Source organism: Eumetopias jubatus, unplaced genomic scaffold (genome assembly GCF_037043125.1).
Source record: "Eumetopias jubatus isolate StellerSeaLion01/CBP00866 unplaced genomic scaffold, mEumJub1_p1.0 scaffold_8, whole genome shotgun sequence".
Taxonomy (NCBI): domain Eukaryota; kingdom Metazoa; phylum Chordata; class Mammalia; order Carnivora; family Otariidae; genus Eumetopias; species Eumetopias jubatus.
This window is the reverse complement of record NW_028274814.1, coordinates 1,829,752-1,846,237: the sequence shown is the minus strand read 5'-3', so window position 1 is coordinate 1,846,237 and position 16,486 is coordinate 1,829,752. Positions and strand designations below refer to the sequence as shown.

The 16,486-nt window shown below is 35.7% G+C and overlaps 1 protein-coding gene across 15 annotated transcripts in view; it reads left to right on the top strand.

Moving 5' to 3' along the window:
• The window catches only part of CREM (cAMP responsive element modulator), a 74,337-nt gene that overhangs the window by 33,705 nt on the left and 24,146 nt on the right, over positions 1-16,486 (top strand). For 6 of the 15 annotated variants that reach the window (XM_028120893.2, XM_028120907.2, XM_088025750.1 and 3 more), the window contains 4 exons: positions 3,772-3,918; positions 7,068-7,165; positions 7,312-7,454; positions 16,037-16,225. In XM_028120893.2, coding sequence (XP_027976694.1) covers positions 3,772-3,918; positions 7,068-7,165; positions 7,312-7,454; positions 16,037-16,225 — 577 coding nt within the window. The remainder of the gene's footprint in view (positions 1-3,771; positions 3,919-7,067; positions 7,166-7,311; positions 7,455-16,036; positions 16,226-16,486) is intronic. The other 9 variants (XM_028120895.2, XM_088025754.1, XM_028120894.2 and 6 more) reach the window with 4 other exon arrangements.

The window sequence follows — 16,486 nt, the reverse complement described above, 5'->3', positions numbered from 1 at the left end:
AGATCTTTTTTTTTTTAAGATTTTATTTATTTGAGAGAGAGAGAGCTCATGATGGGGGAGGGTCAGAGGGAGAAGCAGACTCCCTGCCGAGCAAGGAGCCCGATGCTGGACTCGATCCCGGGACTCCAGGATCATGACCTAAGCTGAAGGCAGTTGCTTAACCAACTGAGCCACCCAGGCACCCAAAACCTCACAGATCTTTCTTGAGTTGTTCAGTTCTTCAGAATATCTAATGTCTTTAAAGCTGGGGTACTTCCGCACAGAAGATGAATGTGGGCACTATCCACCATCCCAATCCACAGGTCCAGTCTGTAATACTGGGAGTGCTCTTGGGTATAATTCATATTCTATTTCACTCAGTCTCGGACTCACAAACTCTCTGTCAGCGTTTTGGATATGGTGGTTCTGGCTGCACTGCAGTGCTGTGGTTGAAATCACAGCCTGCTTCAATGCTCCGTTCTTTACGCTGTGAGCCAGGGCCTGAGGGCTACATTCGGATAGAGCAGCAGTTCTCAAAATGTGGTGTGCAGAACCCTAGGGGAGACTCTGAGGAGACTTTCAGGAGGTTTGGGAGGACTAACTGTTTTCATAATAATGCTAAGATTTATTTTCCTTTTTCATTGTAATGATATTTACACTGATGGTTAAAAACAGAAGAGGGTGGGAGTAAAGCTGTTGGTGCCTTAGCATGAGTCAAGTCAGTGGCATCAGACTATACCAGTAATCATTGTATTCTTCACTGCCATTCACTTGCAGTTAAAAAAAAAAAAGTTTCATTTAAAATACCCCGATGAAGCGGTAAATATTACCAATTGTATCAAACCTTGGCCCTTCAGCACATGTTGTTTTAATATTCTGTGTTATGAAATTGGTATGTTTACTGAAAGCATTTCTGCTGTGTAGTAAAGTGTTCTTGAAGAAAAAACACTTGTGTAATTGTTTGAGTGGTGAAATGAACTAGCTGGGTTTTTTTCCACAGGACGTCAGTTTTCTCTAAAGAATAGCCAATAGCCAAACTATTGCTATTCAAACTTGAGTGTTTGGAAAACATTTTCTTAAAAGCAAATGAAGTAAGCTTGTCACATCAAGGAAAACAGTTGACAGTGTTTATTGTCTATGATAAAATTCAAGCTTTTAGAGAGAAGTTTTGAATTTTGGAAATCCTGTACCTGCCATTGTGAGCTTGATAGCTTTTCAGTATTTATAGTATTCTGATGAGATTGATGTTGATTTTAATGAATGAGGTTTTCTGATAAAGTATCTTGAACTATTGTCAGGTTTGGGAGATCTGCTTTTAATTCAGTGAGCCAATTTTTTCCAAATAACTACTGTGTGATGTTACAAAATCATGCATGGGATCCATTCAAAGTGCAGGATTGGTCAATGAATTTTAATATAACTGATACGGTTTCAGATTCCACATTGCAACTGATCTTTATGAAACAACCACATGTTGAGTTTGGGTGTAGTAACAAAGAATAATATCCATGTTTTTTGGAAAGAGCTATTGTAATGCTCTTCATTTTCCAATGATATATCCGTGTGAGGTCCAGATTTCCTTCACGTTATCGACTAAAATATTGCAACAGATTCAGTGTACAAGTAGGTATGAGAATTTAGCTGATTTCAATTAAACCAGACATTAAAAGAATTTATAAAAAAGTAAAACATTGTTACTCTGGTCACTAATTTTTTTGTTTTGGAAAATGTAATTATTTTTAATAAAATGCTATTTATGTTAGCATGTAGTGGAATTATTTTTAAGGTATAAAAAATTTTCAGTTTTGATTTCTAATATGGTAAATATTGATAATATAACCAGATATGCTGGAGGTGGCTTGTGAGAGCCAATTGCCTGCATCTTTTTCCAACTTTGTGTTCAGTGTCATCTGTTGGTAACTTGAAATCTGCCATAGTTAGATTTTCACATTACAGAAATCAGCAAACATTTCAAATCAAGATTCTCCCTTCCCCAACACTGATTGTTAAACTTTTACGGCGTCCGACTGGATATAAATCACATAAACGAGAGCTCTTTGAGTCATCAGTAATTTTTAAGAGTGTAAAGGTGTCCTGAGAGACCAAAAAGTTTGAGAATTATTTGTGTGGCAGAAGGAGTACCTTTTGGTAATTGGTCCCCAAAGAGGTGGATGCCTTTTTATTATTCACACAGATTTATCTTTTGTGCTGCTTTGTCATTTCTAGAATAAATCCTTCCATTGTTTTTTGTTGTTGTTTTTTGGGGTTTTTTAAACTTCTGGTTGTTAAATGTATTCTACCATGGTGTAATCTTTTTCTTTCCCCTAAAATCTAAGGTAGACAATAATACTCCAGGGGCAGGTGGGCTGAACTTGCCCCTTGGGCTATATATGTTGGGTGTCTCTGCCCTTTTCTGTCTATTATGCAGGCCTAGCTCAAGCTGTGGCTTCTACACAAAGCCTGTACTTATTGTTCAGACTCATTCTGATCTTTCTGTTCTGTATGCCCATGACTTTCATGGGCTGTACAATGGAGCAACTCGTTCTATACTGCTTGATGTGCTATTGTTTCTTAGGTGTTAGTTTTATCAATTTTACTTTCTACCCTAGTGCACCTAGTACAATGCTCATCACACAGGTTCTCTTGTATGGATGAAAGATTTTTACTTTTGGATTACCAAAGAAGCTTGCTTTCTAAGGGAAATGATCTTATAAGTAAATCTTATAATTATTTGTTATAAGCCCAGATTTTAATAATTGTTTTAAAGTATAAGTAGATTGGAAATCATTGGTGTTTCTTAAAGTGAGGCCCTATACAGAGGCTTCCTTCAAAGTTTGTTTTAGAGCTTGTGGTTCTGCTACCATTCATGGTAGAAACTGGTAGTTTATTTCACTTATTTCATTTCCAAAGTCTTTGACTCTTGAGTAAGTCATAATGAATAGTGAGTGAAACAGTAAAATGAAGGAAAGTTTCTAAGATTACACTGGCCTGCCCGTAGGATTGTTGACTAATTAGCAAACTTGGCAGGTTTTGAATCCAGGGGGTCGAAGTACTGTGTTTTGCTGGTAAGGATCTCTGTTGAAAGCGCTCAGGGGTACTGGGAGATGGTTGTACTTTGTACAAGCTAAGGGATGGTTTTGGCCCTTTCTCTAGATGCTGGAGGTAGCAGGAAGGAAAGCTGTAAGAGGGACATCCCAGATCTAAGGCATGCATTTTCCCTGGATTAGACACATTAAGGGCATGAGAAGTCCTTGGAATTCCTCTGGCCTGTGCCTTTTTTGTGATTATGGGGACATAAAAGTAACTGTGATATTCATTAGTATAAAAGACAAGGCATTAGCTTGCATCTGAAGTAATACCAGAATATCCTATTTCGAACATTTCATTTATTAAAAAATAATTTACCATATTTAAGTTCTGTCTCCAATTTCTCTCAGGAAGTTGAAGAGGGTAGTTTATACTCTGGCCTAATAAGGGTTCACTGTTAATAGTGGTGAGGTCGTAGTGAGGTAGTTTAACTGCTTTAGAACTTTGTGCTTGGAACATTCTTAGCCATCGAAGCATGGGAACCGAAAGTGAGGCGCATGGGTTCTTTAATATCTGTCACATCAGAGAATGACTGTTCCAGGACAGTAGCCACCTCCTAATGGTAAGTAGCCCAGTGTAGTCATTTCTTAGAAGCAGGAGAAAGAAAGGAAAAAATGGCCCGTCATAATAGTGAATGGTATTTCTTTTACAAACCAAAACAGAAAATGAGCCAGCCTTAATCCTCAGTGGTGATCATTTTTGCAGGTTTCTGTAGCTGGATCAGGCACCAGAAGAGGCTCCCCCGCTGTAACTCTAGTACAGTTACCTTCGGACCAGACTGTACATGTCCAGGGAGTAATTCACACACCACAGCCATCGGTTATTCAGTCACCACAGATACAGACTGTTCAGGTCAGCTGCCTTCCTGGGTGATTTGTTCTTGACTTTCTTCAGGGTTTGTTTTTTTTTTTTTCCTTTTATTAATTTATCATCTTTTCCTTTATGTATGCTTAATTCTTTTTATTAGAAATTTGGAGGAATTTCCTTTTCCCATGTGAAGTGCATTGCGCCCTGCTAGATACATAGATTTGACTAGAGAGTTGCAGTTTTGTTGTTAGCTCTTAATTTACAGGATGAGTAATTGCCAGATGAGTAATTCTTTGAGTCGTTGCTCTGTGCTCAGACTCAGATTTATTTAGCTAAGCTCTCCAGTGGTGCTTAAAAATATTTTGAGGATTCTTTGAAGATGTCTGATAAACACAGCATATAAAGATTACTGTTTTCATAAGTACATTAGTAAGTAGGTGGAAGTTTAAGTTTATTTTTAATTCAATATCTGTAACTTGTAGGAAACATAAGTATTATTGTTACCTTGGTATTATGCTTCTACATCACCAGCCCCTCTCAGATAAAACCTTGGTTTTTGTAGACATGATTATTATGGTTGTGATCCAGAGATATGTTTTTAAATTTATTATTATCAGAGTTGATCACAGATCCTCAACATTTCTTGAAGCTAAAACATTTTTTTGCATCAATAGATGTAAATTAAGTATGAATTTTTTAAAGTTTTTATTTTAATTCCAGTTAGTTAACACACAGTGTAGTATTAGTTTCAGGTGTACAATATAGTGATTCAGCACTTCCACACAGCACCTGGTGCTCATCACAGCAAGTGCACTCCTTCATCCCCATCACCTATGTCACCCATCTCCCCACCTACCTCCCCTCTGGTCACCATCAGTTGTTCTCCATAGTTAAGAGTCTCTTTCTTGGTTTGTCTCTATTTTTTTTCCCCTTTGCTTGTTTTGTTTCATAAGTTCTACATAAGTGAAATCATGTGGTATTTGTTTTTCTCTGACTGGCGTATTTAGCTTACCATTATTATACTCCCTAGCTCTACCCATGTAGTTGCAAATGGCAAGGTTTCATTCTTTTTATGGTTGAGTAATATTCCATTGTCTGTATAGACCACATCTTTATCCATTCATCGACTTGATGGACACTTGGGCTGCTTCCACAATTTGGCTCTTGTAATAATGCTGCTATAAACATAAGTCTTCAGGGATCCCTTTAACTAGTGTTTTTATATTCTTTGGGTAAATAGTAGTGTGATTGCTGGATTGTAGGGTAATTCTATTTTCCAGTTTTTGAGGAACCTCCACATTGTTTTCCAGAGTGACCACACCAGTTTGCATTCCCACCAACAGTGTGCCAGTGTTCCTTTTTCTCCACATCGTACAAACATTTATTGTTTCTTCTGTTGATTTTAGCCATTCTGATAGGTGTAAGAATGCGTTTTTCAAAGCATACTTTTCTTGGTTATTGAATTTATTTCTGTTCCTTTTTTAGGTCAGTTATTATCCTTTAGATGTTGAAATTATTTGAACATAGTTGATGACAAAAAGATTGGTGAGGAAAACAAGGGTGTGCACACGTAATCAGTCTTGTCCCTTGCATGTTTGGCTACCGTTTATTGCAGAATAAGGTTGCAACTTGATATTTGAAGTAATAAATCCACATGCATTAAAAGCTTAGTTAGCTTTGCTACACAGGTATCTTTTCAAAAGAGTAAGAATCATTCTTAGCATTGTCTCTTTTTCCCATAATGACCCTTGATTCCAAGAGTTTCTTTTTCTGACCCTAATTATAGAACAAGAAAATTCTTCCATTCTCCTTTTTGAATTATGACTTTTATTGGGGTGCAGATATTTCTGCTCTAGATATTTCCGGCTGCTATTGGAAGAAAGTATTATCTTATTTTCAGTAGGCTTTTTTGGATTTTGTTAAGTAGGTGATTTAATTATCTTAGTAGACGTAAGTGCCAGTAGATCTTGTCTTAGAATTCCTGTTTGTTGAACAATGGTCGTCACTTAATCTGTCTGCATGAACTTCAGCTTTCACCTTTCTGAAGTGGGTAAAATAGTATCCTACCTCACATAGGGGGATTGTTATGAGTTTATGAGAGATGTGTGAAAGCCCAGTGTAAAGTGATAAATGTTTGTTGATGATATATGATTGTTGATTGCAACATTTTTTCTAAGTTCTATTCATTGGTGCCTATGCTTATGTGTAGGGTGTCCATGACCAGAAATGCATGGTCTTATGTTCCATTTTAAAATGCATCGCAATATCTAAACTGTGTGTAAGTGAACATTATGTACCTCAGTGTGCTTCAAGAATATATATTCCTGCTTGCATTGTTGACATTTAAACAAGTTTTTTTTATTTTGCCCAAATCAAATTCTTGTGTTATTGTAATATTAAGTGAGTTTTATAAACTCAGAACTACCCTAAGCCCTGAATGATAATGGCAAAGTATATTGAGAGCCATCATGTTATTGTAGAGACTCATTATTTTAGTTTTCAGACTTTCCTTGAAATCCTGTGATTAAAAAAAAAAGAAGGAAATCCTGTGATTATTATGTGACTCGAAAAATGAAATCATGCTTAAAACTCTGATCTTTCTTTTGAGGAGAAATTCCTTATTTTGACCTTCAAGACTTAAGCAGCATCAAGCCCCACCCTACTTCTTGTCCTATAAATCCTAACTTTAATCAGGCTTGGTTACTTGTTTGCTTCTCTGAACCTATCTAATGTCTAGTTTGAAGACCCGACTCAAGTCAGCTGAGGTATTGTGAAGAGGGCAGTGAGGTTGAGATGCTTTTTTCTGCCTCTGTCACTAGCTCACTCAATCCCCGCTGGATTTCTAAGAGTAGGTTAAGGGTGGAGATCTTAAGTCTTCAGTATCTTACATGTGGGTAGTCCTTTCCTGTGAAGCTTCACCTGCCATGCCAACCACTTTCATTTGCCTTTCTGTAGCATTTATTATCCGAACCATTCCTGTCCACACATACCTGCTCTGCAGCTGAAATGTGAGTGTCTTTGCTCCCTTTGTTAAGCCAGGTGTGAGCTGCAGTAGTGCAGGTGCAGTGTGTTCTGTTGCTGGATGCTTTCCCAGCACCCGGCTTAGTGCTGCACACCTAGAACCTTAAGCACCATTTTTTGAATGAAGGAGATCATATATTTTATGATGCATTTCAGAAACTCTTGTATTGTAGGTAGCAACAATTGCAGAGACAGATGAGTCTGCAGAATCAGAAGGTGTAATTGATTCTCATAAACGTAGAGAAATCCTTTCACGAAGACCCTCTTATCGGTAAGTTATTTAAGTTTCCTACTATAATGATACCTTTTCCAAAAAGAGAGAATGATTATGTATCAAACAATTCTTCCATTATAGCTTTTCTGTCTTAAATCTCATTCATATATCTTGATTATTTCTGTTGTCAAATTATGTTTTAGAAAAATACTGAATGAACTTTCCTCTGACGTGCCTGGTGTTCCCAAGATTGAAGAAGAAAAATCAGAGGAAGAAGGAACGCCACCTAACATCGCTACCATGGCAGTACCGACTAGCATATATCAGACTAGCACGGGGCAATACAGTATGTATGCTGCAATTCGCTATGATACAGTGCTAGCTTTAAGTCTTCTCTAGTTACATTGAAGCAGCTTGGGTTTGGCATTCAATTGTTCCATTTTAAAATGCATCGCAATATCTAAACTGTGTGTATCATAGAATGAAAAGTACATGTTAAAGAAGTGAGAGATTTGTACTGACAGCTGTCATATACTTTTTGAAAAGTAAAAATATTTTACTGAGTATAGAAGAAAAATTTTGGGTAAAAATAAAGGGAGGCTTTGCCTATTTATATGTTTATATTCATGTCTGGTAAAAATTTAAAACTTACTGTTTTTTGTTGTCTTTATAAGATGCATGCAAACATAAGATATAAATGTCTGTATTTCATTCTTGTTGGCTTTTGTTACCAACAGTTACATATTATGCTTACTAATCTGAAAGAGGTACATAATGTTTCCTAAATTATGTTTTAAATGTAATTATGTTTTCACTACTCTTTGTTAATTTGTGCTGCAGCTTTTTCTAGAAGAGAATGGAAAAATGATTTATTTTTTAAAGCTATAGCAATTGGACAGATCATTTTATTTGAAATTTTAAACATCAAAAGCTGTAAATAAACAGATACATTCACATTTAGTCTTGTGCATTTTAATGGGTTGTTAATCCTGTGCTTTTTACTCTAATTAAAGCACTGATTTTTTTTCTCAAATCAAGTACATTTGATATACATAAAAATGCTTTAGTAAAAAACAAGAGCTAGGAAGAAAAGCAAAAAGGGAGAGGAAAAGCCAGAAAAAGGACAAAAAAGATTTAAAAAAAAAAAAGCTACTTAGGTAATGGAATATGTGTGGTATTAGATACTGTGTTGGTTTAAATATGATGGTAAAATTTTAGATACGTTTTCTGTTTTCCCTTATTTAAAAAATAGTAATACCTAGAAAAACTCTCAAGTCTTTAAGATGTGGCTGTTAAAGCAAAGGGTACTCTTTAATATATGGGAAGATCTTACCTAGTTGTTAGTTTTTTAGAGTTTTTTATTTTGGTGGTAGTAGATTTACAGTATTAAACTAATTCTCATTTGACAATTCTGGCTCTTCAGGTAGCTCCTACCATGATACCTAGCAGAACTGGGGTATAATTTGCCCACAGCCTCTAAGGGGTGCCGAGTGGGCATGTCCCAAAGTCAATGTTAGCAAAAGGAAACTCTCCACTGTCTCTGTAAAGTGTTAGATCTTGAGGTTTTGCTGTAAATTTTTTTTTTTTTATTACTTCTCTGATTTCTATACCTTTCTGTCTGGCCCAGCGGGAATAGATGGTGGGAATTTTAGAGGTGTAAATCAAGGTTTGCCAGCTGGCAGGCCTCTGCACAGCAGCACGGAGGTAGAGGAGTGTGGGCTCCTCGTACTCCCTGGAGTGGCTGGGCAGAGTTTGGAGCTGCTGGAAACTCCTGGTTTTTCAGGTCTGGTCTTAAGCAGTGGGCTGTACACATACTATCATTTTCTATTTGTGGCATGATAGGAAAAAGGTTGGAAATTACTGATGAAATAATGCTAAGACTCATTAAAATTTGGGGGGTGACCTAAGATGCTTTCATCTTAATTTTTTTTTTGTATTCATTTGAGACAGAGAGAGAGAGCATGAGCAGGGGGAGAGGCAGAGGGAGAGGGAGAAGCAGGCTCCCCGCCGAGCCAGGAGCCCGATGAGGGGCTCGATCCCAGGACCCTGGGATCATGACCTGACCGAAGGCAGACATTCAACCATCTGAGCCACCCAGGCGTCCCTAAGATGCTTTCATCTTAAACATTTCTTTGGCATATCCCAACACTGTTTAGGAATTTATAGAAGTGGTGATCTCTGTACAAGTGATATGGAAGGGGATGCTGTAGGTTGTTTTGCCTAGGTTATTAGTTGAAATTTTGAAATTGTGAAAACATTGGGTTGAGAGAACGTTGAAGCTAGAAGTGATGTGGGGAAGGCTCCAGGTCCTGCCATTCACTAACTGGATCAGATAGAGAAGTTTTATTTTCCCATCTTGGGGTCTTTGAAGTGGGAGTAGTACTAAAATTGCCAAACTCTGGAGTTAGTGTGAGGACAAAAGGAAATAATAGGGAAAAGTGGTAGAAAACAGACATGCTATTTTTGACACAAAATAGAAATGTAAGGCAGTGTCTCATATGTGAACTTTACTTCCAGGTAGCAGCAAAGCCTGTATTTCTTGTGCTCTGAGTACATGCACTTGCAGCAGGAGCCTGGCAGGAGACTGATGTCACTGTGGGTGCAGGGTGATGGGAGTAGAGTCAGGAGTTACGGTTGAGAACAGCAAATCGAAAGTTTAGAAGTTAGATGTTTATCTGTTTGCCACGTTAGAGGTCATGGACTGTCTCTTACTGAGGTTTCTTAATTTAGACCCATACAATATGATCCTGGCGGGTATTAAAAGTTGTGATTATTCTGTATGTGCTCTCTGCAGGTAGAAGTTGCCATTTTTATTGCTTCATGAAAAGTGATGACTGCCTTTGCTAAAAATGCATCTCTTAGACGTTTAGTGACACTTGTGTTGATAATTCTTTCTTCTGAGAGGTGAATACTAACATTAAAAGTGTTTAAAAGACATTTACTTTGATTGGAGGGTAGATGTATATTTACACATACACAAGATCCATTTTCATTAATCAGATTTCTTAGTAGGAATCTTAACAGATATTAATGTTTTAATGTTGTTCCTGGATATCTAAAAAACAAAATAATTACTGGTGTCCTTTGGTTTTTAGACTTTTATTTTACTAGAATTTCTGGAGATTATTCTGGGTTATTTGCATGTATCTGTTTTTGAGACCCTCTCATAACCTTTTATTGTAAAATGTGTTTTTGTAGGTTTAATTCTTTCTTCAACTTTTATTTATGGATGACTTTCCCCCAAGCTTTGCTTTGTTTTTTTTTCAAAGATTATTATCTTAGATTACTTATTTTTAATTTAGTATAATGAGGTAGTTGGAGTTAAAAACAAAAAGAACTAAAGGACTGTGTGTGTCAAGGTTGAAGAAATAAAATAAAATTGAGCGTACTCAGGCTTTCTCATATACAATCAGTTATATTTTTAATAGTCAAAAGTTAGATATTTGACAGAAGTTGGCCTTATTTTTTCAACTTTTGAAAAACTCACAAAAACTAAGAAGTGAAAGTTAGAATAGTCTACTCCCTGGGAGTAGTAAAAATAACTCTAAACAGACAGGGATTCATTATTGCAACACCAAGAAAGTAAGCTATACTTGCAAAATCTTTACTGGAAGTACAGATCTTAGTGATGGGTTTGCTGTAAGCCAGTTAAGTCATTCTGGCCAAAGAAAATTTGTTTTGTCTCAAGAGAATATTTCTGAAAGATAGCAGTTCAGATAATCTCAGAATTAGCAAAGAATGTTACTTGTTGCATAAGACATTTAAGATCTGCATTAAATGGGAATGAATTTCATAAACATAGTAAAAGTAACTACAGAAATTTAAACGTTTGCAGTTTCCTAATTCATTAAATTTTCTCTAAAGACAAAGCCTTTTTTTTTCATCCATCACTCTGCTATATCTGACCTCTTCCCTTACCAATTAAGGACTATCACCCAAGATTATTTATTTTCTAAATGTCCCTTGTCTCTTTGCTTGTCCCTACTTTATTTTACTAGGAACCTTGTTAGAGTGAATCTCTATTAACCCATCTTTATGGGTTGGAATTCTTATACACTAAAGGTAAGTGGGTCAATCCAAAATCCACCATTATAAAAAGAGATCTGTGTGAACTTTGTGGGCTACTTAAAGAATTCAGAATTCTCAGGAGACTCCTATGAATAAACACCATAAAAGGAATTTGCATGATAGGTGTACACATTCTAAAGTAAATGCAGTTGTATTTATAACTCTTAGTAGTGACTTTGCTTATATTTTCCCAAGGTAACTTTCAAAGCAAACATAGAAGGTATCTGCTTAATGTAAATCTGGCTTTTTAATCTTGGTGTTGCTATTCTTGTTATAGCACGAGGTTATTTTAGTCTCTCTTCAGCTGTATGAACCTCGTGGTTTTTAAGGCACAGGTACTCACAGGTTCTGTTCCGCGCTCACTTTTTTAAATTTAAATTTGAGAATTCACTGGCATAAGGTCTGCTGTTCTTTATAAAGTTAATTCAGTGAAGTTTTATTTATGAATCTTTTTTGTAATTTGGAATAAAGATGGTTTTAAATTATAATTAAACATTTATATGTTTATGTGTTTGAATTAGCTCATATATACAGGGTTAGGATTACAAAGATGTTAGTATCAAATGAAAAGTCAGATGAAATCTTAATTTAAATAAATTCTACTCCTTCCCCATTTGGTCATGAACTCTTTGTTTTTTGTTTTTTGTTTTTTTAGTTTTCCACCCTTATCTTTCTCTTCTTCTTTCTTTATTGATCATACAAAACTTTAAAATATTGCTTTTTTAATTAAAACAAAATTTTTTGCCAAAATTCTCAAATTTTCATCCCACACATAATATTTTCTTATTTCTATGATATTAATAGCTCTGGGAGAGGAGTGCTCAATGGCAATGAGTAGAAGTAACAGATTTTTTAAATACAGTTTTGTAAACTAGGAATTTTTAAAGAATTTATTGCCTACACTAGTTGATATGTCATCCTGGTTACTGTGATGTATGGTAAGTTGGGGATGGAGAAACCATACTTGGGTTAATACTGATTCGAAACTAAATCAATGACTATATAAGGATGTACATAGAGACATTTGTGTAACCACTAAAACCAACTTAGTAGAAAAATACTTAGTAAATTAGTGATTTACACTCTATCTAGACAAACTCTTAATGTAAGGTCAGTATGTCCAACATTCAACCTGTGGGTATAGAGTGACCTATTTAGTTATGGGGAATAGCTTATCTGAGACTTGAGAGGGGAAAAAAAGCTAACTCCCAGAACAACTAGGACAACAGAGCCTAACCTCCACCCACCATTATTATGAGCAATAACATACTAGCAGGCTTGAATCTATTAATAATGGATGTTGAAGTAGAATTTAATTGATTATATAATCTAGCTGTTCAATTTAATTCAATTTAGATTATTTTATCAAACTAATGTTATTAAGGATTACTTAAAAGAGGAAAATCAGCATTTATATAATCTAAAATAAAAACTTTAAAAAAAATTTTTTTTATTATGCTAATCACCATACATTACATCACTAGTTTTTGATGTCGTGTTCCATGATTCATTGTTTGTGCATAACACCCAGTGCTCCACGCAGAACGTGCCCTCTTTAATACCCATCACCAGGCTAACCCATCCCCCTACCCTCCTCCCCTCTAGAACCCTCAGTTTGTTTTTCAGAGTCCATCGTCTCTCATGGTTCGTCTCCCCCTCCGACTTACTCCCCTTCATTCTTCCCCTTTGCTATGTTCTTCTTTTTCTTTTTTCTTAACATATGTTGCATTATTTGTTTCAGAAGTACAGATCTGTGATTCAACAGTCTTGCACAATTCACAGCGCTCACCATAGCACATACCCTCCCCAATGTCTATCACCCAGCCACCCCATCCCTCCCAACCCCCCACCACTCCAGCAAACTCAGTTTGTTTCCTGAGATTAAGAATTCCTCATATCGGTGAGGTCATATGATACATGTCTTTCTCTGACTTATAAAATAAAAACACTTTTACTTGTGTTTGAGTCCCAATCAGTCTTCATAGACCAGTGCGGACTCTTCATTGTGATCAGCAGTGAGGCCATAGGTATAAGCTTTTATGCCTCAGTTGCATGTGTCAGTCTAAGAAATCATTGATAAAGCCTAGGTCCCCAAAGTAAAATTGGTAGGAAATACAAACGTATTTTATCTTCATTGGTTACTAATGGCCTTCATATGGGCCATTTTATTTAAAAATGATTAACCAGATATGATGTCTGGGATTTGTTTTGAAATACTCCAGACAAAAAAAAAATAAAGGCTGGGGATGTGTGGGCAAGGAAAATAGGTGACACAAAATTCTTTCTACTTTGCTAGCAAATTTCCATAAGTTTAAAAAAAAATAAGTAAAACAAAAGATGTGACTAATCTCATTCAGTTAATTTCATCTTAATTTTTCTCACTATTTATCTTGATATGTGTTTACTGAAAACACATATTTTGCTATCCTTGAATATTTTGTAACCTGAAAAGTTTCCTCTTCAAATCTTGAATACACACACACACACACACATACACAAGACCTAATTCTAGTATCCTGAAGCTTTGGGAAATCTTGTTTATTGTTAAATGAGAGGTAATATTTTGAATGGGAAGGTCCTCTGTCATTTCATAATGCCAAAATCAAAAGTGCCTTTGGTATAAAAAATAAAAGCGAGGTTAAAGTACAAGACTTATCAGTAGAAATGTTTTCCCCTAGAGCTAGCTTGTGTGTGTGTTGTGTGTGTGTGTGTGTGTGTGTGTGTGTGTTTAGCTTTTGTTTTTCACTAATTATATAATGACTTGACCAGAAAATAAAATGATGAGAGGAACAGATTCTTTATATATCAGCTTTTCACAGTATGTGTGAAAGCAAAGAAGTTTGGTTGGAACTAAGAGGAAACATTATTGAAAAAAGTAAAGGGTGGGAAAAAAGAAATATGAAAAGAAAAAAAAGTAAGGGTCTTTGTTATCTACCTATTTCATGTTCTTACCCTAGGCAGCAACTACTCTCACATTAGATTTTTTACCAGTCCCAAAGCTTGTTAATTGTATTGGCATTGAAAATTAAGTTCTGTAATTAGAATTTGAAGCTGTATTTTATTTAACTCTTCTAGAGTCACAAGTGGCTCAAGTTATTTATGATGTAGTCTGTCTTGAGGAAATGATAGCCATTCATTCATCATTTATTGAGTGCCCACTACATGCTAGGCTTTGTGCTTCTTCCATATTGTGGTTACACTGCCTCTGTCTGCTTCGAAAGCACTATTTCTATAACACCAAACTAATTATCAACTGAAAACACATTCAGATAAATGATAACATATGAAATACATTCATGTCCAGTCATGAAGATCTGAGGAAGCAATATCTCTTCTCTTTCATACACCTCTTTTAAGAAAGTAGGCATAGTTAGGTTTCTTTCCAAACCCTTTTGTTATAAAGGGTGAATCCTGAGACTCCTAAAATCTTGTTTTTTAAAATGTGTACAGAATGTGATGCTCTACGTGAGCCAGATAAAGGAAGTGATATTACATAAGTTTTTCAACCTCAGCATCTTTGATAGTCTGTAACTGATTCTTAAGTTTCTGTCAATTCTATCCTAATGGTGGCCTGTCAAAGAACGAAAACACAGAATGCATCTTGCAGAAATCTTTTTCAAAATGCTTAACCCATCTTTCTGTGTTAGGCCTCAGGTCAAGGAACTAAAGATTTATTGTTACTCTCTCCAAGTAGTTCGGACAGGTTTATACGATCAGGTGTTCCACCTAAATGGACCTTTGCTTCGATAGTTGAAAACATTAGGGAATATGTTGGAAATATTCAACATACATTTTGACACACTATGTAACACTCCTGTAAGGCATTTACATTGATTTATATGTGTTGTGTTGTTCTGATGTGTCGTTATCTTCATTGTAAATCTAATGAGCTAGTTTATATGTGATTTTTTTTTTTGAAAGCATAGCCTTTGGTTCCACTTAAACCATGGAGTCATAATATTTATGTTAAAGTATACAGAACTCTCAGATATTTTAAACTGCCTCTTTGTCTATTAGAGTGAAATTTAAAAACAAAACATTTGATCAGTTCTTTTTTGGAAACTTTTGGTTAATATGTTAACTTTTAAACATGACTGGCAAGTCTCAGTGTTTAGAGGAAGTCCACCTCCTATTTGTTGCCATGAGCTGCAGTTATTCAAGACACTTGGTAGAGGTAAATATTGTAGGACAAATTCTTTCAATAGTTATATTTTAAGATCCTTTGCAACTTAACGTTTTATATTTCAGGGTTCTCCTGACATAGTCAAAATGGTAAAGGTTATAATTTTGTAGACTTAAGCTTTAAAACCAAAATATATAGTAATATATATTCCATTAAGAGCTACTTTATTTTTTATTGTTATGTTAATCACCATACAAAGAGCTACTTTCTTTTGATGATAAATTAGAGAAGTAGTTAGCTGAATGAAGGTATAAGTTCATGGTAATTGTGATGCTCGATGGAATTTTACTGACTACTTTTTAAATGTTAGAAGAATGCTATTTAGCTATAACTAAAAACATCTGAGAGAATGGAGAAAACAAAGAAGCTGGTCTTCCTCCCTGTCTTCATCTCCACTCTTTCTCTTCAATAATTTAGCTGGATGGATACTAGGGAGGAGGCAAACTCCATGGGTTCTATGAATTTCAAATAATTCTGAATATAAGATATTTTCAAGTGTTTATGAGCTTTTTCAGAGTGTTGTCCTATGAAGAAGTATCTCCTTATCAATTCAGCCTAGAGAAATAAGGGTAAACTGACAGTTGGTAATTAACAGAGCCACAGTGCATTCTTCCAATATGGGATTATTACAAGTGAATCTTGAAATTCTCTAATATTTCTTTTCTTTTTCTGTTAAGTTGCTATAGCCCAAGGTGGAACAATCCAGATTTCTAACCCAGGATCTGATGGTGTTCAGGGACTGCAGGCATTAACAATGACAAATTCAGGAGCTCCTCCGCCAGGTGCTACAATTGTACAGTATGCAGCACAGTCAGCTGACGGCACACAGCAGTTCTTTGTCCCAGGCAGCCAGGTTGTTGTTCAAGGTATATTTTATTAATCTCATACATTTAGAATACCTGGGCGTCCCTATATCACATCAGTTAGTGGTGATTTTATAGTTTTCTGAAATATACAGGTGGCAGATTTGGGGGGGGGCACTTATTTTAGTACATTCAACAACACGTTAAATTATATGATTTTCACTTTTCAGCGGGTTTTTTTGGCTCTAAAGAAAGGTTCCATTCTGAATAGCATGATGGGAAAAAAGACACAGGACACGTGAATGAATTTTCTAATTAAGTAAA